Source organism: Heterocephalus glaber, unplaced genomic scaffold (assembly GCF_053883595.1).
Source record: "Heterocephalus glaber isolate CG9 unplaced genomic scaffold, H.glaber_assembly_v1.0 deba00001761, whole genome shotgun sequence".
Lineage (NCBI taxonomy): Eukaryota > Metazoa > Chordata > Mammalia > Rodentia > Bathyergidae > Heterocephalus > Heterocephalus glaber.
This window is the reverse complement of record NW_028258458.1, coordinates 1437989-1463147: the sequence shown is the minus strand read 5'-3', so window position 1 is coordinate 1463147 and position 25159 is coordinate 1437989. Positions and strand designations below refer to the sequence as shown.

Below are 25159 nucleotides of genomic sequence, written 5' to 3'. Positions count from 1 at the left end.
CAAAATATAATTTCATTGTAATGATCCACAAGCATGTTCTGCAATGGCACGACCCACATCACTGTTTTATGTTTTTGGTTTGGTTTGGTTTTTTGGGGTTTTTTGGTACCACGCATTAAACTTGGGACCTTGCACTTGGGAGGCAGGGGTCGGAACCACTCTAAACCCCCATATGCACAAGTGTATGTTTTGCCGTTAATATTATTCTTTTGCTATAAGAGAGAGACCTCAAATTCACTTATTAATAAACGTTATTTCTCAGCTGGGTGTGGTGACACACCTGTAGTCCCAGCTACCTGGGAGGCTGAGACAGGAGTACTTAAGTCCAGGAAGTAGAAGCCAGACTCAGCAACAGAAGGAGACCCCATCTCAGAAAAAAATATTAATTAAACATAATGAACTGAGCAGTCAACTCGGAGGGTAGGATTATGGATTTTGTTTGTTTGTTTCTTGAGACAAGATCTTGCTGTGTAGTTCAAGCTGGCTTTGAACTCTCAGCGATCCTCCTGCTTCAGCCTCCCGAGTACTGGGATTACAGGCGAGCTCCACCTTACCCAGTCTGTGTGTAGCATTCGCGCAGAGCCTGCAGGCATCCTCCTCACCGTCCCTGAAACACTGTCCATATGACAGACTGTTGCTGTATGGTATCGGTTAAGGGATGATGCTGAGGGACACAGGCACAATTCCAGTGCTATTCATCCCAGAGTTGGTTGAATTCACTGACACTAAACCCACGAATACTGAGGGCCACCGATACCAGATTTGAGGAGACTGTTCTTCCCAACTCAGACTGACTGTCTAAACTGCAAGGTGTCCTTTGAACTTTCCCCTTTGTCCCCCGAGGTGTGGAGCTGGATGTTTCTTCCTCTCCTTCCCCTCCTGTACTTCTACTCGTTGTCACGCCCGTGTACCACCAAAATGAGGCAGGACAGAGAAATCGATGTGTCGCCTTCACATCGATTCTGTCTGTCCTCCTGTGGCGGAAAAGCCAGGAACTGTGAACTGAAAACTTCATTTTGCGTCCAATCTTCTGTAATTGCCTCTCAAGCTCTTGCTGATAGCTGGCGCTTGCTAGAACTCTCCAGAGCCAGGACACTCTCTGACTCTAAAGGAAGTCTTCAGCCAAACAAAGAGTGTGTCGCTGGCCACTTCTTATGGGAAAAAGAGCAGGAGTCTTCGGCCAGCCCTGAGACTGCTGTGTGGCTGGGGAAAGCTGCTTCTGCCTGCACATGCCTGTTGTCTTGTCCATCTCCCCGCTGTCCCAGTGCCCTCTGGCAGAAAACCGCTGGAACTTCTGTGCTAAGGCCCTGCTGCCTTGCAAAGACACTTTCAGTCACTTTGCCAGCGAGGGGCAGCAACACTCTGCAGTTAGACTCACAGCTGCTGCTTAGAAGTTGACATTTCAGGGCCGGGGTGTAGCTCAGGGGTAGAGCTTGCCTGACATGCACCTGGCTCTGGGTTCCATCCCAGCCCCGCCAGAAAAAGAAAAGAAAACAGTGGGTATTTCTGGAAGCCAGTGTGCTTCTACATGTGCCTCAAGGTTTAAAGCTAGAAAAGCTAGACATGGTGATGCTTACCTGTGATCGCAGCACTCCGGGAGGCTGAGGCGGGGGAAATTACTAGTTTGAACTCAGCCTTGGCAACTTAGCAAGAACCTCTCAGAAGGAAGGGGTGGGACTGGGGGTGTAGCTCAATGCGGAGGTTCTGGGTTTAGATTCCCAGTGTAGGGGAAAAAACAGTTGAAAACTAATGAAGATAGGGCATCTGTCACATCAGGCTGCCTCTAAAATCACTCTTCAGTCCTGCTCATGTGATGTCTTTGTGGGTCCTTACATTTCTTTTTTTTGAGGGGGGCCTTGCATTTCTACAAGAGCAAGTGGGACTTGTGGGACTTTATCAGAGGAAAAAGCCAGTGACTTCCCAGGATTTACGAGCAACTGAGTCACCAAGCAGCCCCGTGAGGCAGAGCCATCTCACCCACCCCAACAGACCACGCTTAAACCTAAGAAGTCAACACAAAGCAGGTTTTAGGAAATCATCCCAAGAACAGGCTGCTGTCTGTCCGTGGCTGAGAATGAGGCTTGGTTTTGTTTACCTGCCATTTCCCATTTGCACCCTTGGCTCCTTGTTTTCCTCCCTGGCTCTTCTGAGCCCCTTGCAGAAGCGACTGTGACATACTGGTGGGAGCACACAGATCGATAGCACCGTGCAGCAGGGGGCAGACGGTGCTAATTGAACTCCAGAGGGGCTTTTTCTTTTCTTGCCTTCTTATTTTTTATTTTTTATTTTTTGGTGGTGCTGGGGATGGAACCAATGGCCTAGCACATTCTAGGCAAGCACTCTGTCACTAAGCTACATCTTCAGCCCATCCAAAGTGGCTGTTCTGTGGTGCTTTGATCTGTTTTTGAGACAGGGTCTTGCTGTGTAGCTCAGGCTGGCCTCAAACTCACGGCGATCCTCCTGCCTCCGGCTCCAGAGTGCTGGGATCACAGGTGTGCACAGCCGGCTCCAGAGTGGATTTTATGGCCCCACAGACAGGTGGGCAGTGCTGTGGCCCAGACCCGAGAGCCACACCATCGCCAGTCTGCCCCACCCACCCTGCCACCTGCATTAGGAAAACATGAGGGCAGGATATAAATCTCTATCCCCATCTCAAGGCAAGAGCAGAATGACCAGCTCCTCCCAAATGTTAACAGCAAAATCAGGTTTTGTTCTCCTGCAGAACCATGGCTCCCCACATAGCCGTGTGTCTGCCTCGAAGCTCTATTGAGATACAGTTCACATACCTCGCGGCTGGCCCGGTTAAGTATGTAATTCGGGGGCTTTTCATGTAGTCACAGTTACTATAATCAAGTTTAGAGCCCCAAGAAACCTCATACTCATTAGCTATTACTCTCCCCTCTCCACAGCACCGGGGTTGGAGCCCAGGGCCTCCTACCTGCTAAGCCTGTGCTCTACCACTGAGCTACAGCTGCAGCCGCATGCAACTGTAACTCCACTTTCTGCCTTTATGAGTTTACCTGTACTGGGCATTTCCTGTCTCAGCGGACCTGTCCAGTATGTGCTCTTTTGCGCCTAACTTATTTTACTAAGCATGTGAGAGGGTTTTGCCCACGCCTTAGCATGTGTCTCTACTGCATGCCTTTCACAGCTACGTATTTTCATTGTTTGGTTGCACCGGACCGTGTTGTCTTCCCATTCCTCAGCAGATGGACATTTGAGTTGTGTCCACTTCGGGCCACCATGAATGGCACTGCTGTGGACACCCGTGGACTGATGGATACTAGTGTGCATATGTTTCACTTCCTCTGGACCCAACCCCAGGAGTGTGGTAGTTGTGTTGAACTGTGTGAGAAGCCGCCAGACTGTTTTCCAAAGCACTACACCTTTTTTATGTTCTCACCACAGCCTCAGTTTTGTATCTAGATGAGGAAGGGGGGTGGCGGGTGGCTCAGCAGCAGAGCAATTGCCTAGCATCCACAAGGTCTTGGGTTTGATCCCCAGCACTGCAAAAACCACAGCCACTGCAGAACACACAGAGGGAAGAAAACTGTCCGGCTGGGCAGGTGTAAGGCTTTCTGCACTCAGCGTGGCTGGCAGGCAGGCCCCCAGGCCACTGGTGTATTCAGCGTGGCTGGTACTTGTTTTAACAAGGTCTGCTAAGACTTGCAAACCCGGAAGCGGAAGCACCTGTTATGAAGGAAGAGACTTAGACTCAGTCTCCTGGAAGCAGGAGCAAGACACCGCCCAGAGTCACACAGGAGCCCCTGGGGTCAGGTGCAGGCAGGAAGACATGGGTATGAGCCTTTATGGTGTTTGAGTCATTTCAGCTGGCACCAGGACTCAGCTGGCCTTGCCGCCCGGAACCCTGGGCAATTGGGTGTCGGGCAGGTGAATCATGGCCTGGAGTGTGCGCACCTGTTAAAAAGGAGGTGACTGGAGTGTGGACTCTGATTGGCTGCTTTGTGTGTGAAAGGTACAGGTGAGTCCTTTACTGTCACTGGGAACTGACTCGGGCACCTATTACAGGGAGTCCACTGTGTCACTCCATCCTGAGACGTGACTTCAACTTGGGTCCTGAATCATACAAGGAAGATTTGTGTCTGTTACCATAGCTTTATTGCTACCAGTAGTTTATTCAGATTCTGTGCAGTCAGCCATCGGTAGGTGGTGGTTATGGCAGCTCTCCTGTGGGCTATGTGGCTGAAGCAGCTCCATCTGACAGCCTTGGTTCTCAGGAATGGTCTGTCAGACGTGCCAGGAGACTGAGAAAAGGCTGCATTTCAGGATTTGTCGCATATTTGTACGTTTAGGTCATAACTTCCGGGCTGGGCTTTAATGTGGCATAGAAATAGCTGGACATGCCCAGCCCGAAATGTCTTGACTTGGGTTTGGGATTTTTACCTCAATGCGTGGGTGTTCGTGTCTGAGCGACATCTTCTTCACCTTCATCTACTGTAGTGATGGTAATGTCCATTTATTTAATTAATTACTTATTTTTTGGTACCGGGGATCAAACTCAGGACCTTGCACTTGCGAGGCAGGTGTGGCGTAATGTCCATTTATTAACATGACATCCAACAAAGAAATATCACCCTCGTTGTGGTAATGGCTACGGAAAACATGTCCAGCGAGATGTCACACCGCTGATGACCAACATCTTTGTTTATAAGCTTTCTTTACTCCTCTGCTGGAAAATCTCATGTGCTTTTTCAGTCTGTCTTCTGCTGCTATAACAGAACACCTGTTGGAAAGAGTGGATGTTTATTGTCTGGTGGTCTGGAGCCCGAGAAGTCTGAGCACGCGGTGGTGTGAGATGCAGAAAGCCAGAGAGGGTTAACAGTGCTGTTCTAACAGATTAACTCTCGACAGCAATGAGGATGTTAATCCATTCCTGTGACCCACTCGCTTCTTACAAGGTTGCACCTCCCTCTGCTGTGGCTCCAGGGTTGAATTTCCTACATGTGACCCCCAGACCACGGTGTGTTCCCCGCTGCACTCATCTGTACTCAGTGCCTTCCCCCCGAAAGCTTTGGGGTACAAGGACCTGCATAGAAGCAAAGCTGCAGCTACCTTCCTCCTGTAACCCAGAGCAACCACTAGCTGGGTGCACTGGGGACCCAGAGCTGGCCTGGGAAGACACCAGATTTGTTTGTCATGCTGCTGTCTGTCCTTGCCTGCAGCAGAGCCTTAAAATGTGATTTTTCACGCTGAGAATACAGTAGCCGAGCACCCTGCTTCGGTCAGGCCTGGTTCAGTGTGGCTTGTCGGCTAGGAGAGGAGATTTGGCCTCGTGAGCAAAGAACAGCTGGGCTGTCACTGAGAGCTGTACCTTCCAGGGTTTGGAGTGAGCACCTGCCCAGCATGCACAAGGCCCTGGCCCCATCCCTGCCTGGATGCACTGCAGCCAAAAAGAAAAGAAGTGGTTGCATTTTTTCCGTCAATAGGAAACATTTCCACCAGTGGGGATGTGGACCCTCAGTCCAGACCCTTAAATTAAGGAGCAGACAGCTGTAAACGGTCCTTCAGGGCTCCACTGCCTGTTGGTTGGTTTCCAGTCACTGTATAAAATAGAATCAGAGCCTCAGGACATGGTGACGGGGGAATCCAACCCGGTGCTAATGGTGAGCTAAGTGCAGCCCGTGCCCGCGGGCCCTGGGTCTCTTCCGTGCCCTGACCTCGGCTCTCAGATTGATTATCGCCTGCGGTGTCGGCACGGACTGCGCCGAGCACAGCACGGCGTATTTCACCATCATAGATTATTTACAGCGAACCTCTCTGTGCTTCTCACCCGCAGTAATGACCAAGGGCGGCACAGGAGAGGGTTTCTTTCTTTCTTTCTTTCTTTTTTATTGTTTTACCAAAAGAGAGAATGCTGTGCAGTTTGCACACTAAATGGTCACAGTGGGGTCCAATTTCCTGCCCTCCAGCCACGCTGCTCCAGCCAATACAGCAAGGGAAAGCGTCGCTGTGTCTTCTAGAAGGATCTCACCGAGGCATAAAAAGGGCGCAGCCCGGGCCGGCTGGGCACCAGGAGCGGGAGCGCCGCTCGGGTGCCAGCATGGGGAACACGCACTCTAAGGGTGGCGACAGGCACGAGGCGCTCCCCGGCCGCCCCGAGCTGTCTTTCTATGGCTCCTTCCCCAGGAAATGGAGTGAGAACGTCTTCCTCGATAACGAGCTGCTGACCTCCAAGATCCTGTCGGCGCTGCGGCCCCAGTCGGAGCGGGGCTTCCGGCCGGGCGGCCTCCGCTACCCTGCCCACTTTCTCAGCAGCAACTCTGTCTTTGCCTCTGTCGCAGCCTCGATGAAGGAGCCCCTGCCTCGGGGCTCCCTCCTGTCTGATGGCAGCCCGGCCCCGTCCAGGAATGTCAGCAGCATGATGGTCTCTCAGAAAGGGGGTCCCCAGCCAACACCCAGCCCTGCCGGAACCGGAGCCGGGGTGCGACTCGGGTAAGTGAGGGCCCTCATTCTGCTGTCAGGTTGCGGTGGGGGGCGGCCCTCGGGGGTCCAGATGCATCCGCTCGGCCCCCTGGGTGAAATTCCCATTAACACTTGCTTTAATGGTGCCCTGTGTTTTCTCGGCTGAAAACAACGTGTCTAGAGCCAGCTCTGGTGAGACACTCGGATCTTGTTGGACAGGGTTCCCTCGTCCTCCGGGCCATGCTAGGAGTCCTGCACCCCAATACCTATGCCCTCCTCAGCTTCATAGGATGTTAAGGTGGTCCCTCAACATCTCAGTCAGCACCACTGGGTAGAAAGAGAGGCGGAAACCTCCTATCATTGGTAGCAAGGGGAGCTCGTTATCTTTTTCCTCTATGCAAAACCAGACCTCCTGGGCCGGGGATTTAGCTCAGTGGTTCCGCTGCCTGCCTCGAAACCGCAAGGTCCCGAGTTCGATCCCGGGAACCAAAAAAACCATACCTCCTGCCCTGGACTGAGGCTGGGCCCCTTAAATCCTGCAGAAGGAGTCCTTTGGGCTTGGGTGCCCACAGTAAGGGACACCCATGACTCCCACCCCTCGGGACAGACCTGAGTGGTACAGGAGTCGGGGCAGAAGGGACCCTGGTGTGACATTGATCGGTCCCGAGTTTTTAAAGATGGCCTGTGACGAGGAAGCCTTCTCCCAGCACCTGGAACGTTCTCTGCTGTTTAGTCAGCCAGAGCAACAGACTGCTCTGCCTTCCTAGACAGGGGTGCTGAGCGTGAGTGTGGAATGCAGTTGTTTGGAATAACTGTTTGATTCATTTCCCTTAGACCTGTCACAGGAGAGATGGATGAAGCCGATTCTGCATTTTCAAAATCCAAGCAGGCGGCTGACGACTCCCTCTCCCTCACACCCTCCAACGCCGAGCCCATCTTCGTAGAAGGTACAGTCACCGCATGTCTCCCGAGGGTAACACTCGGTCACCGCTGTCCATGCCAGGGACACCGGGGGTGCGGACCCAGAGCCCCGCTCCCCTCCAGCAGTCCCCGTCTTTCCCTCAGATCCCTACACTGCCTCACTGAGGAGCGAGATCGAAGCAGATGCCCACGAGTTCGAGGCCGAGTCCTGGAGCCTGGCCGTGGACCTGGCATACGCCCGGAAGCAGAAGCGAGAGGTGGTGAAGAGACAGGATGTGCTCTATGGTGAGACATCTGCCCCGCCACCAGCCCTCCTTTCCTTCCCTCCCTCTCGCTTGCTCTCTTTCCCCTGTAGCTAATTCCCCCAAGAGAGGTCTGGCTTCCTGGGTCAACCTCCCCTGAGGCCTTGTCACTCAGTCCTCCCGCCTGTCACCCCTGTCCCTGGGCCCAGGGAAGACCCCAATCCCCGAGAGGGGCCTGGCGGGGCGCCCAGGTCTGAGCCACCCTGGCCTTGGTGGTAGCTGTCGTCCCTCTGGGCTGCTCTAACAGAACACTGGAGACGGCGACTTGGACTCAACTCACGAAACTCGCAGAGTCCAGGGGCCCCAGGGAAGACCAAGACCCAGGCGCCAGCATCTGGGGAGGGCTGCTGCGGGGCTCACAGGCGGCGCCTTCTTGCTGTGTCCTGCCACGGTGAAGGGCACAGTCGGGTCTGCACCTCACCCCGGGACTCTACCCCTGAGCCACACCCCGGTCCTTTTCATCTTTTATTTTCAGGAAAAGTCTTGCTAAATTAACCAGGATGGCCTCAAACTTGTGCTCCTCCTGCCTAAGCCTCCTGAGGAGCTGGGATTTAGGGTGCACCACTGCACCCATCTTGGGATCTCCCCATCCATGTGGACTCCACTCTCATAACCTAACCTCCTCCCAAAGGTCCCCCCTTATACCACGGCCTTGGGAGTGAGGTTTCAGCCATGAATTTGGGGGGGATCACAGACAGCACAGAAGTGTGAGTTTTCCCCCCACAGGCCTAGCATCGCTCAGAGCAACCTTCTTGTGAAAACAGCCCTCAAATGTCCTCTGTCAACTTCAGGCGTGAAGCCCTCCTAGGGTGTTGAGGCCTCAGTGCATGTCCTGGGTCCTCTTTTTTCTCCGCTCCTTTAGCCTGGGACTCCCACAGCACTGGATGGGGAGAACGAGACACTTGGGCAAGAAGAAAGGACACGCTTGGTGTCTGATTTATTTCACATCACACTGTGGTCTCAAGATGCATCCATTTACCTATGGATGGCTCAAGCTTATCCTTCTTTATGGCAGAGTGGTACTCCATTGTGTGTAAACGTCACATTTTCTTTGTCCATTCATCTGTTGAGGGGCATACAGACTGTTGTGGGCTGTGCTGCTATAAACATGGGTATCGCATGGTTTCTCCTGCATCAGAAACTCATATATAGAGAGCAAAATAAAAGAGCAAGAACAGGAAGTAGGGAGATAGATCTTTTTCAACCGAGAAGGGGAACAAGAGATAGATGGAGTGGGAAGGAAGGAGAGGAAAAAGGGATAAAAAAAGAATTAAAATGTGTTATGTCCATGCACCAATTCCACACAACAAATGTAATCTTTATGTACTGCCAATGTGTACTACTAATAAAAATTAATAAAGGACAAAAGGCAGGTACAGGGTCGAATGCCCACCCACTGCAGCTACTCAGGAGGCTGAGGCAAGAGGATCATCTGAGCCCCAGGAGTTGAAGACCAGCCTGTGCAGCACAGCAAGGATCCATTGCTTTATAAAAAAATTTTTTTTTAATTAAATGAAAAAGGCCGCAAGGCCAAGGGCTGAGGTGGGCACCTCCTGAGCCACCCACCCCAGCCACGCAGCCAGCAATACCCCAGTTCCCACCTCCCCCACCACATGTCCCCGCAGAGCTGATGCAGACAGAGGCACACCATGTGCGCACGCTGAAGATCATGCTGAAGGTCTACTCCAGGGCGATGCAGGAGGAGCTGCAGTTCAGCAGCAAGGCCGTCAGCCGTCTCTTCCCATGCGTGGACGACCTGCTGGACATGCATGGCCACTTCCTGGCCCGTCTCAAGGAGCGCCGCCAGGAGGGGCTGGAGGAGGGCAGCGAGCGGAACTACGTCATCCAGAAGATCGGGGACCTGCTGGTCCAGCAGGTGGGTGCAGCTGTGACCAGCAGGGACCTCCAGGCCCACCCAGTGAGGACAACAACGGCTCTGGTTTTTCACTGGTAGAGCGCTTCCCTAGCAGGCCTGAGCCCGCAGGTTCATGCCCCAGGGCCACCAAAAAGACCCAAAACAGAAAAAGAGTCCTTGGCTCCTGCAGCTCCTACCCTAGGGACACAGAGGCCAGAAGAGCAAACGCTCCTGTCAGAATTGTTCAGAGTCGCATCCCTCTATGCTTTCGTTTGGTTGTTTCATTTCCTTTCATTTTTTATTTTAAGGTCCCAACTGCTGCTTTTGACAGAAGCAGGATTCTAGACCAGCAGTGGGGCTGTGGACCCCTAATGGTCATTTCCCAGCCTAGACCGGGAGGGACAGTGGGGGACGCTGCCCCCATTCACCTTGGGCTGCTTGCCCAAAGCAGCCTCGGCCATTTGGGGGCTGCAGGTGTGATGCAGTGGTGCAGCCTGTGCCTGACAGGGAGGTTCCATCCCCAGCACGGGAAGGAAAAAAAAAGTGAAATTAGAATTAATTTTTTAAAATACTGCTTTGTCTTTTCATTTTGCTAACATCCTTTGGCTTAAATTTATTTATTTTCTTCTTGGATCTCAGGAAACTTTAAACGGTAAAGTTGTCAGTAGAGGGGAGGGCCCAGCCCCTATGTCTGGTTAGGAACCAGGCGCACAATGAAGCTTCATCTGTCTGTCCAGCCCACAGTAGGCATTAGGGTCTCTTGGGCGCCCCCACCCCCCGCGCTCTGAACTGCGCGTGTGCAGGATCTAGGGCGCGCATGTTCCTTTGAATTATCCCGAAACCATCCTCCCCGGCCCTGGATAAACTCTCTCCTCAGAAACCAAACCCTGGTGGCAAAAAGGACCACAGGTTAATTAAGCATCTGTGATGTAGCGAAAGCCCCCACGCACAGTCACCTCTGTCTTTATTTCAGCACAGCCGGATGAACTAGACAAAAATACACCTTGATGGTCTTCATGTTTCGTTTTGGTAACGTTTCCGTCCTCTTTGACATTAGTTTTCAGGTGAAAACGGGGAGAGGATGAAAGAGAAATACGGTGTGTTTTGTAGTGGCCATAACGAGGCAGTCAGTCATTACAAGTTACTGCTGCAGCAAAACAAGAAATTTCACAACTTGATCAAGGTAAAAAATAATAATTTTTTAAAATTAAAATCTTTTCAGGGCCGGGGATTTAGCTCAGTGTCTCCGTCGCCTGCCTCACAATCCCAAGGACCCCAGTTCGATCCCTGGTACCAAACAAAAAATTAATTAATTAAAATCTTTCCTTCACTGTAGGTTTTTTCCCCCACAGAACTGTAGCATCTTGGAATCCGGAAACTATAAGGTGTTATAGTGATTTTCACCATTCATTTTTACTTTCAGTCACAAACCAACTCAGAACATGTCAGCGAAATCTCTCATAGAATCCCAAAATTAAAATAAGTCCAAGCAGCTAGGCGTGGTGGCACCCACCTACAATCCCAGCACTTGGGAGGCTGAGGCAGGAGGATCACTCTGAGTTTGAGGCCAGCCTGGGCTATGGTGTCCCAGAAAGGACACTCAGTCTGTCAGCAATCACTTTTTCAGCCCCTACCTTGCTTGGTTCCAGGCACCAAAGCAGCTCCACAGCCTGTTTCCTGTGCCCAGGGACGTTGTTGTAGGTTGGCTTCTCCGCGGCTAACAGTCTGAAGTTAAGAAAGACATGTACTTACAATTTGTTCCCAGAGCAGTGGGGCACACCCGCAGTCCCAGCTACTCCGGGGGCCGAGACAGGAGGTTACTGGAGCTCAGGAGTTACAGGGCAGCCTGAGTAAAACATAGCAAGACCTTGTCTCATAAAAATAGCCAAGTGTGGCGGCACACGCCTGCAATGCCAGCACCCTGAAAGGCTGAGGCAGGAGGGTGGCAAGTTCAAACCCAACCTGGGTACCTCAGCAAGACCCTATCTCAAAATGAAATAAGGACCAGGGATGCAGCTCAGTGTAAAGGCCCTGGGCTCAATCCTTAGCACCGCAAAAAAAAAAAAAAGTAGTGTCTGCAATTTCCAGCATTCCTAAAATGCACAGGCCAGCAGTGGTGCAAACCCACAGAAAGTGCGGCATGCTCTGCAGAGCACAGGAGGTACCCTCAGCCCGCCAGGAAATGAGTCCAAGTGGCCGAGTCTCTGGCTGTCAGCCCCCAGGGAGCCAGCGCTAGGAGGAGGGACAAGCCCAGGCTCCTCGAGAGGTCAGGGAACAAGAGTGGTCCAGGTTCAGGGTTTGGGTCTTGCTGTGCACGCATGTGGGTCCTGACGGCCCAACAAGTGGTCCACGTAGCTTCCCCATGAAGGATTCTCGTTCCTCCTCACTGGGTTTTGCAGGGGCCCCTTTGCTCATGTGGCCTTCTGTGTACAGCAGGTGATCCCCACTTTCAGGCATCCAGTAGGTGAGCCCACAGTCAGCACCAAAGGGGTCCCAGCAAACTGAAAAGGAAGGAGCCCCCCAGGCTTGGAAGCTGATCGTTAACTGATCCCGTGGAGATCAGATGCTAACACAAGGCCTTCTGTTTTCCGGTTCCTAGAAAATCGGCAACTTTTCCATCGTGAGGCGGCTGGGCGTGCAGGAGTGCATTCTCCTCATCACTCAGCGCATAACCAAGTACCCCGTGCTGGTGGAGCGCATCATCCAGAACACGGCAGGTGGGGCGCCCCACTTCGTGGCCTGTCGGGGCTGCAGCAGGGCAGGGCGCTGCAGGGAGTTGGCTTAGCTCCCCTTAGAATCTACTGTGCTGGGCGCCAGGGTTTCCCAATGGGGAGGGTAACGTGGTCAGTGCCATGAAGATGGGGACCAGAGCTGGGCATGGCAGCGGATGCCTGTCACCCCAGCACTCTGGAGGCTGGAGCAGGAGGGTCACAAGGTCATGGCCCTCCTGGGCAATACTGAAAGTTTAAGTCTGGCCTGGACTACACGGCAAGACCCTGTCTCAAAATACAAACGAGAAGGCAGGGACCGGCCACATGTGCTCACCATGACTCCCTGCCCCTAGCTCAGGCCAAGCCAGACAAGGCCCTAGGTGAGCCTCTGGCCTGCACAAGTGGTCTGAAGCGAGGTTATTCCCAAGGCACCCAGACAGGCCCAGGGGTGACCTCCGTGTTGCATGACCAGGGCCAAGAAAGAGTTATGCCAGGAGCCAGGAAGGGCAGAGGAGCAAGGGTACATAGCCCGCCGGGCTTCTCCAGGGCCAGGCATGATGGTCACACCAGTGGATTCAGACTGGGAGAACAAGAAGGCTCCCCCACCAGGTCCACGGAGCAGGGGGAGGAGCCGAGGGGCGTCTCAGGAAGAGCTGGAAGGGTAGGGGGAGTTTGTGCACCGAGAGTGGCCGGAGGAGCTGTGCAGGACAGTTTTTGTCACTTGAATCACATCTTAGCTTCTGCATGCCACAGGAACTCTACTTGGGTCAAAACTAAACTGTGGGCCATGGCGTTGATTTAGGAGGCCATTTCCTTCTCGGTATTAGAGCTGGGAGGTGATTACTGAAGGTCCCCAGGACAGTGGCCCCAGGGAATGACCCTCATAGATCCCCCGCGCGTGCACGTGCAAATCTTGGGGACATTGTGTAACTCTGCGTGTGTGGCAGCTGGCACTGAGGACTACGAAGATCTGACCCAGGCCCTGAACCTCATCCGAGACATCATCTCACAAGTGGATGCCAAGGTCAGCGAGTGGGAGAAGGGCCAGCGCCTCAGGGAGATCGCAGGCAAAATGGACCTGAAGTCCTCCAGCAAACTCAAAAATGGGCTCACTTTCCGCAAGGAGGACATGCTCCAGCGGCAGCTCCACCTGGAGGGCACACTGTGCTGGAAGACCACATCAGGGCGCTTGAAAGGTAAAGCTCCGCCCCGGCCTCCTCCAGCAGCTGCCATGTTGGATTAGTGGGCACTGTCTTGGAATGGTGGGTGCCATCTTGGAATGGCAGCCACCATGTGGATTGGTGGGTTCTCTTTTGGGGTGGTGGGTGTCATCTTGAAATGGTGACACCATCTTGATGTGTTGCATACCATATGAGGGCCTTCATCAGTGAGTGGTCAGCACACTCTTGGAATGACGGGCACTGTCTTGGATCAGTGGACAGTGTGCTGGAGTGGTGGATGCCATCTCGGATGGTAGGTGCCGCCTTGTATTATGGGCATCCTCTTGGGTTAATGCTTGTTACCTCAGATCGTCAGACCCCATCTTTGATGGGGGGGCACTGTCTTGGCTTGGCACCAAGCTGGATGGCAAGAACATACCTGACCAGGCAAGACCTGACCCCTGGCCCCTGGGGCTCCAGTCAGTGGAGCAAAAAAAGAAACAAGTAAATACAACAAAAAAGTTTAAAATGCAGTAAAAACTTTAAAAGAATCAACAGGCTGCAATGAGGGAGAATTAGATGGAAAAAAGATACCTGATTGAGACAGGGTTATCAGAAGTGGATCCCCACTGGGCACAGATCATCCCAGCATTCTGGAGGCTGAGACAGGAGGGCCATGAGTTCAAGGCCAGCCTGGGCTACATAGTGAGACCCTGTCTCAAAAAATAAAGAAGAAGTGGATCCCCAAAAAGTATTATCTGCACTTTCTGCAACACGAGCATTCTGGTCTATTAAAAGTGGTTTCAGGATTTATGGTTACTCACAAAAGCCCCGCTCTGCACGATGTTCATACCAAGACCGAGGCACTGAGAGGACTCGGGCACTAGGGGACAGGCTCCGCTCTCCTTGCATCGATGAAGCTGGAGGCAGCATGTGGGTGTGCATTCCAGGTCCCAGCGGCCAAGGACAAGGAGAGCAGAAGGCTTAGCCTGCAGCTGGAAATCCTAGCCAGAGCCACCCCAGGGAGCGGCCCCCAGTCCAGGGAGAGCCACCAGGCACCGTGGCCTGGCCAAGGGGCAGGGCTGTGGTTCAGCTCTGATCATCTTGGTTGTTTTTGTTGGTTTTGTTTATTTATTTGTTTGTCTGAGACAGGGTCTCCCTATGTAGTTCAGGGCAGCCTTGAACTCACTATGTAACCCAGGCTGACCTCGAACTCACAGCAATCTTCCTGCCTCAGCCTCCTGAGTGCTGGGATTCTGAGCACCACCACATCCTGCTCGGAGCTGGAGCCCCTGAAGGGATTTCTGGGGGAAGCAGCCCCAGCCTTCCCTATGCTCAGTGCCAAGTCAGAAAGGAGACTCCTAGGCTCCAACAGAAACAGCGGGGTGCTGAAGGCATCCTGGAACAGGCGACTTATCGGGCGTGCTGTTGAGATGCCCCTGTGCTGTCTCGGCAGATGTCCTCGCCGTCCTGTTGACTGATGTGCTGCTGCTGCTGCAGGAAAAGGATCAGAAATACGTCTTCGCTTCCGTGGTACGTAGCCAGTGTCCTCACGCAGAGGGCCTGGCCTGGGACCTTGTGGGGTGGCCCTGTGGAGGGGCGTTTCGAGGATGACGTCCACAGGAGAGTGCACCTCAGCTACCCTGTGTGTCCTGCCCTCCCGGGAGGCCCCGACCTAGAACCTCTGTGTCTTCACGCCCTTCCTCCACAGGCACTCACAGTGCTCGAGAGCCCCAGAAACCTTGCCGGGAAAACCCCTTCTCCCTAAGGACTTGTGGGCCATCACTAAGGGCCAGAGCTTGGGCGGCCACCAATCCAGGGCTGTGGGCAGGCTCACCGGGGGCCACGTTAGCTGATCTGCCCAGCTGCACGTCCATTGGGGGCTTGACTTCCTCCCCTGTTCTGTCAGGCGCTGATGCAGGATGGGTTCCAGCTGCTGAAGGGCTTGGGGTGCCCATTTGCTTCCAGGTCACCTGGAGAGGGTGGCCTTCATTGCTGAGCCCAGAGGTTTACAGTGGCTTCTCAAGGGCTTTGGTGGTGCTCAGTGGATAGCGATCGCCTAGAGCACAGGAGCCCCTACAAAAAAAACTTAAAAGTAGTTTCTCAAGATGTTTCCCAGCTCCTCTCCCCTGTTCCTCTGAACTTTGTTTCAGAAACTTATACAGTTCAGAAAAGTGCACAAAAAAATAAAAATCCATCTTCAGTCCTGTCACCCAGACACAAGACATGGTGTCTCTATCTTGGAGATTCTGCCTGGCTGCTCTCCGTGACACATTTGTATCACAGCGGTTGGCAGGTGACTCCTCCAGCACACCACTGTACCCCGGAAACTGCTGTACGGAGTGTGCACCTGAGCCGCCGGTGCCAGTGTTGTCAATAAAGCTTTATTTGCAAAGGCAAACAGTGGGCCAGGCCTGGCCCCTGGGCATCTCTGCCGACCAAGTACATGTATTTTAAATGCTGCATTTAAGTCTTTCCTAATCTTTTGTAATTTTTCAGTTTTGTATTAGTCCGTGTTGGCAATACATAGTGATTGCATTCATCATGGGGAGTTGGCACATGGACATAATTCATCTTAATTCCTTTTGCTTTCCCTTCTCCTCCCGCTCCATTTCTCGGTCCCCTTCCCAGCTGCAAAAGCTCTGTCTCTCTGTTTCCTGTCTACCTTTTATTTTGCTCTTTAAGTTATATATGTCTTGGGTTTCTCATATAAGAGAGACCATATGCTATTTATACTTTGTGTCTGATTTACATCACTTAACATTATGGTCTCAAGGTGCATCCATTTTCCTATCTTTCCTTCTTTATGGCAGAGTAGTACTCCACTGTATATGAATTTTCTTTTTCTTTCTTTTTTTTTCCAGATGAATGGGAGTTTTCTCTTTTTTTGAATAAATTTTATTTTATTTTATCCCATTCGCCTCCTTAAGCCCCCTTTTGTTGCTGTGGATTTTTTGTTTGTTTCTTTGAGACAGGGTCTCACTATGTAGCCCAGGCTGGTCTCAAACTCATGGCGATTTTCCTGCTTCGGCCTCCCAAGTGCACCACCATCCTTGGCCATAGCATTCTTTCTTGATGGATACACAACAGTGAGAATTTCGGTTGGCTCAGGGACTTGATGAGGACTATTGTTGATATATACTGTATGCTGCTGTATCTTTTGGGTTCTGTAAAGTGTACATTCATTACTGATTATAAAAAAAAAATTGCCACTGCACCTGTAGTCCCAGCTACTTGGGAGGCTGAGATAGGAGAATCGTTTGAGTGCAAGAATTTGAGGGCTCCCGGGGCAACATAGCAAAACCGTATTTTTTAAAGGGAAAAAAAGCATATTGATATATATGATACCTTAAAAGCAGCTGGGTGGAGTAAGTGCATGCCTCCAGTCTCAGCTCTCCAGGAGGCTGAGGCAGAAAGATTGCAAGTATGAAGCCAGCCTGGGCAAGTTATTAAAACCCTGTCTCAAAATAAAAAGGGCTGGGGATGGAGCTCAGTGCAAAAGCCCTGGGTTCAATTCCCAGTACTGGCCAAAAGAAGAAGCGAGAAAGAGAGAGACTAGGATATCATTACAGTGGTCTAGTTTTTTCCTTCCAGTCTGCAAAGTCTTCCTGCTAACCGCACACGACTCCCCTCTCAGTCCCGCACCGGGACCCAGGGTCTGGCTGCTGCTGGGAAGCAGCAGGGTAACGGGTGCCGTCCGCCACCTTTCCCCCAGCAGGACTCAAAGCCGCCCGTCATCTCCCTGCAAAAGCTCATTGTGCGTGAAGTGGCCAACGAGGAGAAGGCCATGTTTCTGATCAGCGCCTCCCTGCAAGGGCCCGAGATGTACGAGATCTACACGAGCTCTAAGGAGGACAGGAACGCCTGGATGGCCCACATCCGCCGCGCTGTGGAGAGGTGAGGCCTGCCCTCCCCGCCCAGGCAGGCTCTTCCAGGCGTGGTGACACATGGCTGCAGACCCAGCTGAGCTGCTCAGGAAGCTGAGGCAGGAGAATCACGAGTTCAAGGGCAGCCAGGACAATTTCGTGAGATCCTGTCCCAAAATTTAAAAAGTAAAACATGGCTAGAGATCTATTTGGTGGTGGGCTTTGGGTTCCATCCCCAGTACCACCAAAAAGCAAAAAAAGGAGAAAAGTAAATGGGCTGATAGTGCTATCCCAGCCCCGTCTCACAAGACCCCACTGGGATATCAGCAAGATCTAAGCTGGGCCTTTCTGTATGCGTGGCCCCTAGGCTGGGTACAGTGGCCTGTCCCCCGCCAGGCCTGCTGGCGAAGGCCCTCCTCCCTCAGCCAAGCACTGGCAAGACCCAGTCGGCAGGGATGGCCGGCCCTGCCCAGTGTCCTCCTGTTCTCTCAGCCTCCCGGGCCTGCCCATCCCCTGCACATCACAGCCCGACTGCAGGCCCAGCCCGGGAGACGCTGATGCCCCTGCCCTGCTCCCTGCAGCTGTCCCGATGAGGAAGAGGGGCCCTTCAGCCAGACCGAGGAGGAGAGGAAGATGGTCGAAGCCCGAGCCATGAAACTCAAGGACTTCCATGGTAAGAGGGAGCTGGCTTCAAGGACGTGTCCCTTGCACAGTGACAGCAGCCCAGGAACCCCAGCACCACCCCCGTTCTGCCCTGCGGAGTGCAACTAGACTCAAAGGCAGTGGCCACCCACATGACCAGGCTGACTTCAGACTTCCACTTCTCCTGCCTCAGCCTCCCCGGTAGCTGGGATTGCAAGCGTGCACCACCACCCCTGGCTTGGAAAGATAATTTTCTTGACTAAAATTTTCTCTCCTGCCTAGAAAAGCCAACTTCAAGCCCCCTAGCATAATGGAGGGGACAGTCTGTGTAAAATCAGGAGAAGGGCAGGGCCACCCACTTTCACTGCTATTATTTTCATTCCGGAGTTTCCAGCCAGAGTAGGAAGAGAAGAAGCAGGGATAAGATATTACAGGAAGGAGGTGACAGCATTATTTGTCACATAGGACAGGATTGCCTGCCTAGAAAACTTAGTGGAATCAACTACGAAGCAGTTGGGAGTGGTCAGAGTGTTTGCTTATTAGCTGGATGGGGGAGGCTTATGGGTTTTTGTGAGTTCTCAGTTGCTAATAACCCAGTACCACAGGCTGGGGAAGACATGAAGAAAAGAGGTTTATTTGGGCTCCAAGTTCTGGCTCGAGTCTGTGGTGGTCCTCGTGCCACAGAGCCCTGAAGGGGTACGGCACTGTATATGGTGAGAGACAGGCTACACCTAGAAGCACGGCCAGGCTTTCTTTTTAGCAGCTCAGACCGTCACTGCATTCACTGATCAGGTTTGTGAATGAACAAGAGCTTTGGAGGCTGTGCACATTGGAGCCACAGCAAGGAAGGTCTTGTAAAATAAGTCCTGAGCTAGGGTGCACGCCAGGCCCTGGGCACTATCCCCAGCACCCCAGAAAAGGACAGCAATCAAATAAAGGGCACGCCTGTCATCCCTGCTCCCTGGCACACGGATCGCAAGTTCGAGCCCAGCCTGGGCCACTTATTGACTTAGTGGGACCTTACCTCACAGTCAAATCAAATAAAGTAAAATAAAATCAATCCTATTCGTAGCAAGGGAAAAAAATGTGTAAGGAGTTCAGTAGGGAAAAACCTCAATGCAAGGCTGAAGGAAGACTTGAGATTAGAAAACTCTTAGCTCCTAAGGTTCCCAGTTTGTCCCCAGCTTGTCAATGGCCTGGACAGGCCCCACCCGGCCCCACAGTGTTGTTTGTCCCGGGTGCCAGGACCATCCCCACAGCCCGATGCCAGGTCCCGAGGGCACATGTGCTGGGGAGGATGCCAGGCTGAGCCAGCCTCCACTTCCCACAGTGCGCCTGAGCCTGAAGGACCAGCTGATCGCGCAGAGCCTCCTGGAGAAGCAGCAGATCTACCTGGAGATGGCCCAGATGAGTGGGCTGGACGACCCTGGGCCAGCGCGAGGCCTGTTCCGAGGAGGCGACCCCTTGGAAATCCTGCAGGGGGAGCAGATCCTCAGGGCCGCCATGAACGAGAGTAGGTGATGGTCCCCAGTCTGCCCTGCGTGTGTGAGACAGGCCAGGCCCATGGCTCTGTGTGGCCAGCGGGCCACTTCTCTGGGGCCAGCTTCCACCCAGAGGGGCAGGGGGCAGCGCACTTTTTCCCTGACCACCTCTCTCCCGGGTGCCCACGTGGGTCCCCTAAATCAGCCCCCCTCCCAAGCTGCCTCTGGGCCGGGAACCTCTGTCTAGTCCAGCAAGCCTGTGAGCACCAGCTGGCCAGCGGTGTGGGCAGCTGGACACAGCTGTGGCCTCCAGAGTGTCCTGAAGAACAGAGCAGAGACCAGAACAGGGCCACGCTGCCCCTCCAGCTATGCCGCGCTCCTCCCTCGTGTGTCCAAGGTTTCATGTCCAAGGACGCTTGCAAGTGCTGTACCAGGCCTAGAATGTTCTCTTCACCTGGTCTAAGTCTCTTGTTCCCCACAACGGCTGCCCTCCCTGTGGCTGTCATTATACAAACAATGGCCAAAGCAGGTGCCTGGGCTGGCCGGAGGGAGGGGCATGCAGGACCCCCCAGGTGGCCACCCTGTGTTCCCAGGGGTCAGACACAGATCCACAGCTCCTAGCTGCCGTCCTGGAAGTGAGGGCAGGTCCAGAATCACAAGTGAGGCAGGGCGGATGGAGGGAGACAACCCTGCTCCGCTGCCCCCTGAGCCCCAGCAGGCCTCTGCAGGGTGACTTGTTTGTCCTGTCCCCTTCCACAGTTGAGGGCATCCACAGCCTGATCTGCAGGCGGCTGGGCAGCACCAACTGCCAGGAGGAAGAAGGAGGTAGCTCCATGGGCCTGCCTCGGAGGGCTGAGACCTTCGGGGGCTACGACAGCACGGGCAGCCCCGGCAGGAGTAAGTAACGTCACCCGCCTCCCTGCCAGCCTCTGGGGCTGCCCTTGGGATGCTCGTTAGCAGCAGCCTGAGCATGCCTAGAGGTTGTGTCGTTGGCAGGAACGTCGTAGAGGTCTCTGGGTATTGGGGTCCCCTCCCTGTCCACTGCTCCCTGTGCCACAAAAGCCACAGCCTTGCTGCAGGCTGCAGCCCGGCCTGGATTTCCTAGCAGGGCAGGGGCTGGGCTGTAAGAGAAGGGTTCCAGCACCCCCACCCCCAAACTTGTGGGGCCCGCAGTGTCTCACACACCTGGCTTGGGGTTCCAGACGGCAGCTTTAAGAAGGTCTACAGCAACGACCCCAGGCCCCGGGACTGGCAGGGCCCTGCCAGCAGCAGCCTCGACTCGAAGCTCAGGGACGGCGACATCCCGGGTGGCGGCGAGGAATCCCCACAGGCGGTAAGAGCCTTCCCAGGGCCCGGCCCCGGGTCTTTCTGCCACCCATGCCAAGGGCGAGGCCTGGGATAACAGGTGGGCTCCGCCGCTCTGGTCTGATGTCTTCGCAGGTGGAGGCGCCAGGGACAGATGCTGGCCCTCGACTGCCCACCATCTTGGAGTCGGAGGTAGGTGGCAAGTGTGCGTCTCACGGGGACAGCATGCGCGCCTCCCAGGCCCTCCCAGGAGCCCAGCGCCTGTCCTCTCCTTGCTCTGCAGCTTCTCCAGCGGATTCAGACCCTGGCTCAGCTGCTGCTCAGCCTCCAGGTACCTGCGCGTGGAGGGGAGGGGCCAGCGGCACACGCCCTGTCCTGATTGGCTAGGCGTGGGGTGTGGCTCATCGGCCCGCCCCTCCGCAGGCGGCCATCGCCCAGCAGGACAGCCTTGTGGAAATGCAGCGGGCTGCCATCCAGGAGCGCGAGAAGCAGTTCCGGTTGCAGTCGACACGCGGGAACCTGCTGCTGGAGCAGGAGCGGCAACGCAACTTCGAGAAGCAGCGCGAGGAGCGGGCGGGTGTGGAGAAGCTGCAGAGCCAGCTGCGGCAGGAGCAGCAGCGCTGGGAGCGCGAGTGTGCGCGGCAGCGACTGGAGCTGGAGCTCGCGGGCGCGCGGCTGCAGGAGCGCGAGGGCGAGGCACGGCAGCTGCGCGAGCGGCTGGAGCAGGAGCGCGCGGAGCTGGAGTGCCAGCGCCAGGCCTACCAGCACGACCTGGAGCGGCTGCGCGAGGCCCAGCGTGCCGTGGAGCGCGAGCGTGAGCGCCTGGAGCTGCTGCGCAGGCTCAAGAAGCAGAACACGGTCTCCGGGGCACTGCCGCCCGAGTCGCTGGCGGAGGTGTGCGTGGAGGGGGCACAGGCGGGTGCGAGGCAGAGTGCCACCGAGCGTGCACGTGAAAGGGTGCACGTGAGCTGGGTTAGGTGGCGCACGCCTGTGGTCCCAGCACTCAGGAAGCAGGGGCAGGAGGACTGTCTATATAGTGAGCTCAAGGCGAGCCTGGAATACGCAGAACTGTCTCAAAAACCCTAAAAACAGCAAACCGTGCTTTGGGTGGCCAGTGCGAATACGCATGTGTGTGGCTGAGATTAGCAGGGTTGAGCACACGGGTGCGTTTTGGCTCCCTGGGTCTAGAGCAGACGCACCTGAGCTGGGCCAGGAGCTGGGTGGGGGTCAGGGTCAGGCCCAGGCCCAAGGCAGGTCCCAGCCTTGCAGGGCTTTTCCTGGCCCCGCGCAGAGCCCTCAGAGGGCCTGCGAGCCGCCCTCAGGGACACTCGGGAGTGCTTCCGGCGGGCACAGCAGCACTGGGACAGATCTTTGTCACTCTTGCAGGCCCAGCCTCCGAGTCACCCTCCCAGCTTTAACGGGGAAGGGGTCGAGGGGCCCTTGGCAATGGCCAAAGCCCAGGGCACCCGGATGTCTGGTGCGGGGCTGGAGTTCGTGGAGCAGCCCGAGGTGGTCCGATGGGACAGCGCCCCTGCCGAGAGCCGGCCTGCCAAGAGCGAAGTGCCCATCCAGCTGCTCAGCGCCACCAACCAGATCCAGAGGCAGGCGGCTGTGCAGCAGCAGATCCCCACCAAGCTGGCCGCCTCCACCAAGGGCGGCAAGGACAAGGGCGGCAAGAGTCGGGCCTCCCAGCGCTGGGAGAGCTCAGGTGAGCCTGGCCCTGGCCCGGGAGGCCCAGCCACGGCGCTCACTGGGCACAGAAAGGACGTGCGTGCCACCCGGAGAGGGCGCCAGGGCACAGGCAGGGTGGAGGCAGTGCGGTAGGGCCGCCCCTCGGCCCTTTGCCTTGAGGCAGAGTTGCAGTGACTGACCCCGTGTCCTGCTCCCGCCTGGGGCCCCACATGCTGAGATGGGGCTGGAGGGCCGCACAAGGTCACGTGTAGGGTGTGGGGGCCCAGGGCATGGTTCTTGCCCTCGGCACCTGTACCCATGCCCACCTCCTGGCGACGCCCGCTGGACGGCCTGGATCTTGTGGCCGCTGGGGCTGAGGGTGTCAGGAAAGGCATTGCTCTGGGAGCCAAGTCGTCCTCTTGGCCGATGTCGAGTGACTCCAGGGACCCCTCCAAGGTCACCCAGCGGCCCGTGGGGCCTGCTGGGGCGTCAGTAGCTCCGAGGTGGCCTGGGATAAGGCCTGGGCACCTTCCCTCTTTCAGGATCCTTCGACCTGAAGCAGCAGCTGCTGCTTAACAAGTTCATGGGCAAGGACGACTCCGCCTCCAAGAACCGCCGGTCGGCAAGCCCCGTCCTGCCCGGCAGCCACAGCTCGGCGCCCGCCCCAGGTGAGCCAGTGGCCAAGCTGGGGGGCCACCCTCGGCCCCTCACGGCGTCTGACGCTCCGACCCCTCTGCCCCCAGACCCCTGCTTCCTAGCGCCCAGCCCGGCGCCGGCGGATGGACCCCCCGAGGCCTTCTCCTTCAAGCCCGGGGCCGCCGCCTCCCCGCGTGTGCCCCCGTCGCCCTCACCACTGCCTGCCACGCCGCTCGGCCCCAGGGAGGAAGCCGGCAAGGAAGACGTCATCTTCTTCTGAGGGGTGGTGGCTCCAGGTGCAGGCCCCTCCTGGGCTGCCCACCCCTGTGTCTCTGGGCACCCGCTAGGGCTGACCTCGCCAGCCCAGCAGGCCCTTCCCCTGCCCAAGCACACACCCGGCAGCCACCTGGTTGGGCCAGGCTGTTGGTGCCTTGGGTCCTGTGGCTCTTTCTGTAGGATTAGCGGTGCCACCTGGGCAATTCCCTCCACCTTCTTCTGTATAAGGAAGTTTTCATGGAAGGTTAACCCCAGCTAAATCAAGGAGCTATTTTAAACAATAGGGTAGGGGAGAGATGGCTCCCAGCTGCTTTTCCCAGGCAGCAAGGAGCATGGGGTCCCCATGGGGCTGGGGGACAGGCAAGACCTCAGTCAGGGGACCTGCTGGCCCCAGCTGGGCTGCGCGGCCCCTGGGAGACCCCCACTGGTCATGGAGAAGCTGGCCAGAGGGGCTAACTGGGGCCCTGGGTTAGAGGCCACTGGGCGGGGACAGGGTGGCCCTCGGTGCCCAGGCAGGCACTGTGGCCGTCGCCCAGCGGAGGGCTGAATGCTGTGTGGCCCATCTAGGTCGGAAGCCCCGGGGCCTCGGGCTTTAGCCAGAGTAGCCTGCACCCCAGGCAGGGGTCTTCAGTCCTCCGGGATGCTAGGAGGAGGCCCCTGGGACACGAGGAGGAAGCACCTGGAGTCCCTGCCAGCCAGAGGACAGGTGGCCATCGTGAGCTGTAGCTCAGAGGTGTTGGGCAGGGCAGGGCGGTCAGATCCGCATTCAGGTCCGCATGCTGGCTGCCCGGGGTGGGGTGGGGGGCACATTTCAGCCTCACCCCCACCCAGGCTCCCTGGGTCCTCCTGAGGCCAGGGCAGCAGGACCAGACGCTGGGCTGGCCATTCTTGCTCCCAGAGGGGTGGCACTGGGCCCCAGCCAGGGGCAAGTCATTCTCCCAAACCCAGCAGGGGCTTGGCAACAGGCAGGCAGCCCCTGTAGGTGGAGTCTGCACGCCACAGGCCCAGGAGGGGACCAGAGGGCAGGGCGCTAACACCGGGCGAGGCAGCCCAGTGAGCGGCATGGCGTCCCCGCCCGTCATTGCCCCTGGGCTCCTGGTCCCTCTGAGAACCTCGACGTCTCCACCCTGATCCTTTCCACCAGCAGCACACTCTGCCCTGTCCTGAGCATCCCCAGCAGCCAGCAGGTCTCGTGTGTGCCATGTCCTAATCAGTGTTCAGTCTGTTTTTGTACTGAGATGTCCCGAGCACTTTAGAAAAGCTGGCTTTGAGCTCTGCTGTTGTGAAGAGGAAGTTCTCGGAGGCCCCCAGCCTCAGTGCCCTGCTCCACGTGGCAGGAATCAGAGCTTAAGGGCAGTGGGGGCTCCCCGGTCACTCCCAGGAGAGCCTGACTGTGTCTGCAGAGTTTGGCGGTGGCGGTGGTGGGGCTCTGTGCCTGAGGGCTCTGTGGGTGTCCCCATTGTCTGCTGGGTCCATGATCTTAGCGCCTGGCAGTTATTTCTCCAGTGATTCCATTTCCTCACCGCGGGATATTTCGGGAACACCCAGAACTTCAGACCGGGTCCTAGCAATAAAAGTGTCTAAGATGACCTCTGGCGGAAGCGGATGTCCTTTGGGGCTCCAGAGTGGAGACATGGGGACCCAGGTAGGGGCGGGGAGGGGCCCACCGAGCCAGGACGGAACAGCATACAGACCGAGGCGCTCTGGTCACTGTGGGCAGTGGTGGACAGGGGCTGTGTGACAGCAGCAGGGCTGGATACGCCAAACACCACTGACTCCTAGCCTTAAGCAGGTTAAGGTGTGTGGTAAGTGGACTGTATTTCAATCCACCTTTCAAGGGCTGGGGTGCCAGTTCCAGAGCACAAACTTAGCCTGTGTGATGCCCTGGGTTCAATCCCCAGCACTAAAAG

General features: G+C 55.7%; 1 protein-coding gene across 6 annotated transcripts in view; it reads left to right on the top strand.

Moving 5' to 3' along the window:
* Positions 1 to 24838, top strand: part of Arhgef18 (Rho/Rac guanine nucleotide exchange factor 18) — a 74704-nt gene extending 49866 nt beyond the window's left edge. For 3 of the 6 annotated variants that reach the window (XM_087202005.1, XM_087202004.1, XM_087202003.1), the window contains exons 11-29: positions 6303 to 6453; positions 7258 to 7370; positions 7489 to 7629; positions 9272 to 9522; positions 10559 to 10684; positions 12101 to 12218; positions 13160 to 13408; positions 14829 to 14905; positions 17088 to 17269; positions 17820 to 17911; positions 19211 to 19393; positions 20121 to 20258; positions 20564 to 20694; positions 20802 to 20858; positions 20950 to 20997; positions 21090 to 21560; positions 22053 to 22374; positions 22880 to 23005; positions 23081 to 24838. In XM_087202005.1, coding sequence (XP_087058131.1) covers positions 6303 to 6453; positions 7258 to 7370; positions 7489 to 7629; positions 9272 to 9522; positions 10559 to 10684; positions 12101 to 12218; positions 13160 to 13408; positions 14829 to 14905; positions 17088 to 17269; positions 17820 to 17911; positions 19211 to 19393; positions 20121 to 20258; positions 20564 to 20694; positions 20802 to 20858; positions 20950 to 20997; positions 21090 to 21560; positions 22053 to 22374; positions 22880 to 23005; positions 23081 to 23253 — 3149 coding nt within the window. In that variant the 3' untranslated portion in view covers positions 23254 to 24838. The remainder of the gene's footprint in view (positions 1 to 6302; positions 6454 to 7257; positions 7371 to 7488; positions 7630 to 9271; positions 9523 to 10558; positions 10685 to 12100; positions 12219 to 13159; positions 13409 to 14828; positions 14906 to 17087; positions 17270 to 17819; positions 17912 to 19210; positions 19394 to 20120; positions 20259 to 20563; positions 20695 to 20801; positions 20859 to 20949; positions 20998 to 21089; positions 21561 to 22052; positions 22375 to 22879; positions 23006 to 23080) is intronic. The other 3 variants (XM_087202007.1, XM_087202002.1, XM_087202006.1) reach the window with 1 other exon arrangement.
* Positions 24839 to 25159: the final 321 nt, after the last annotated feature.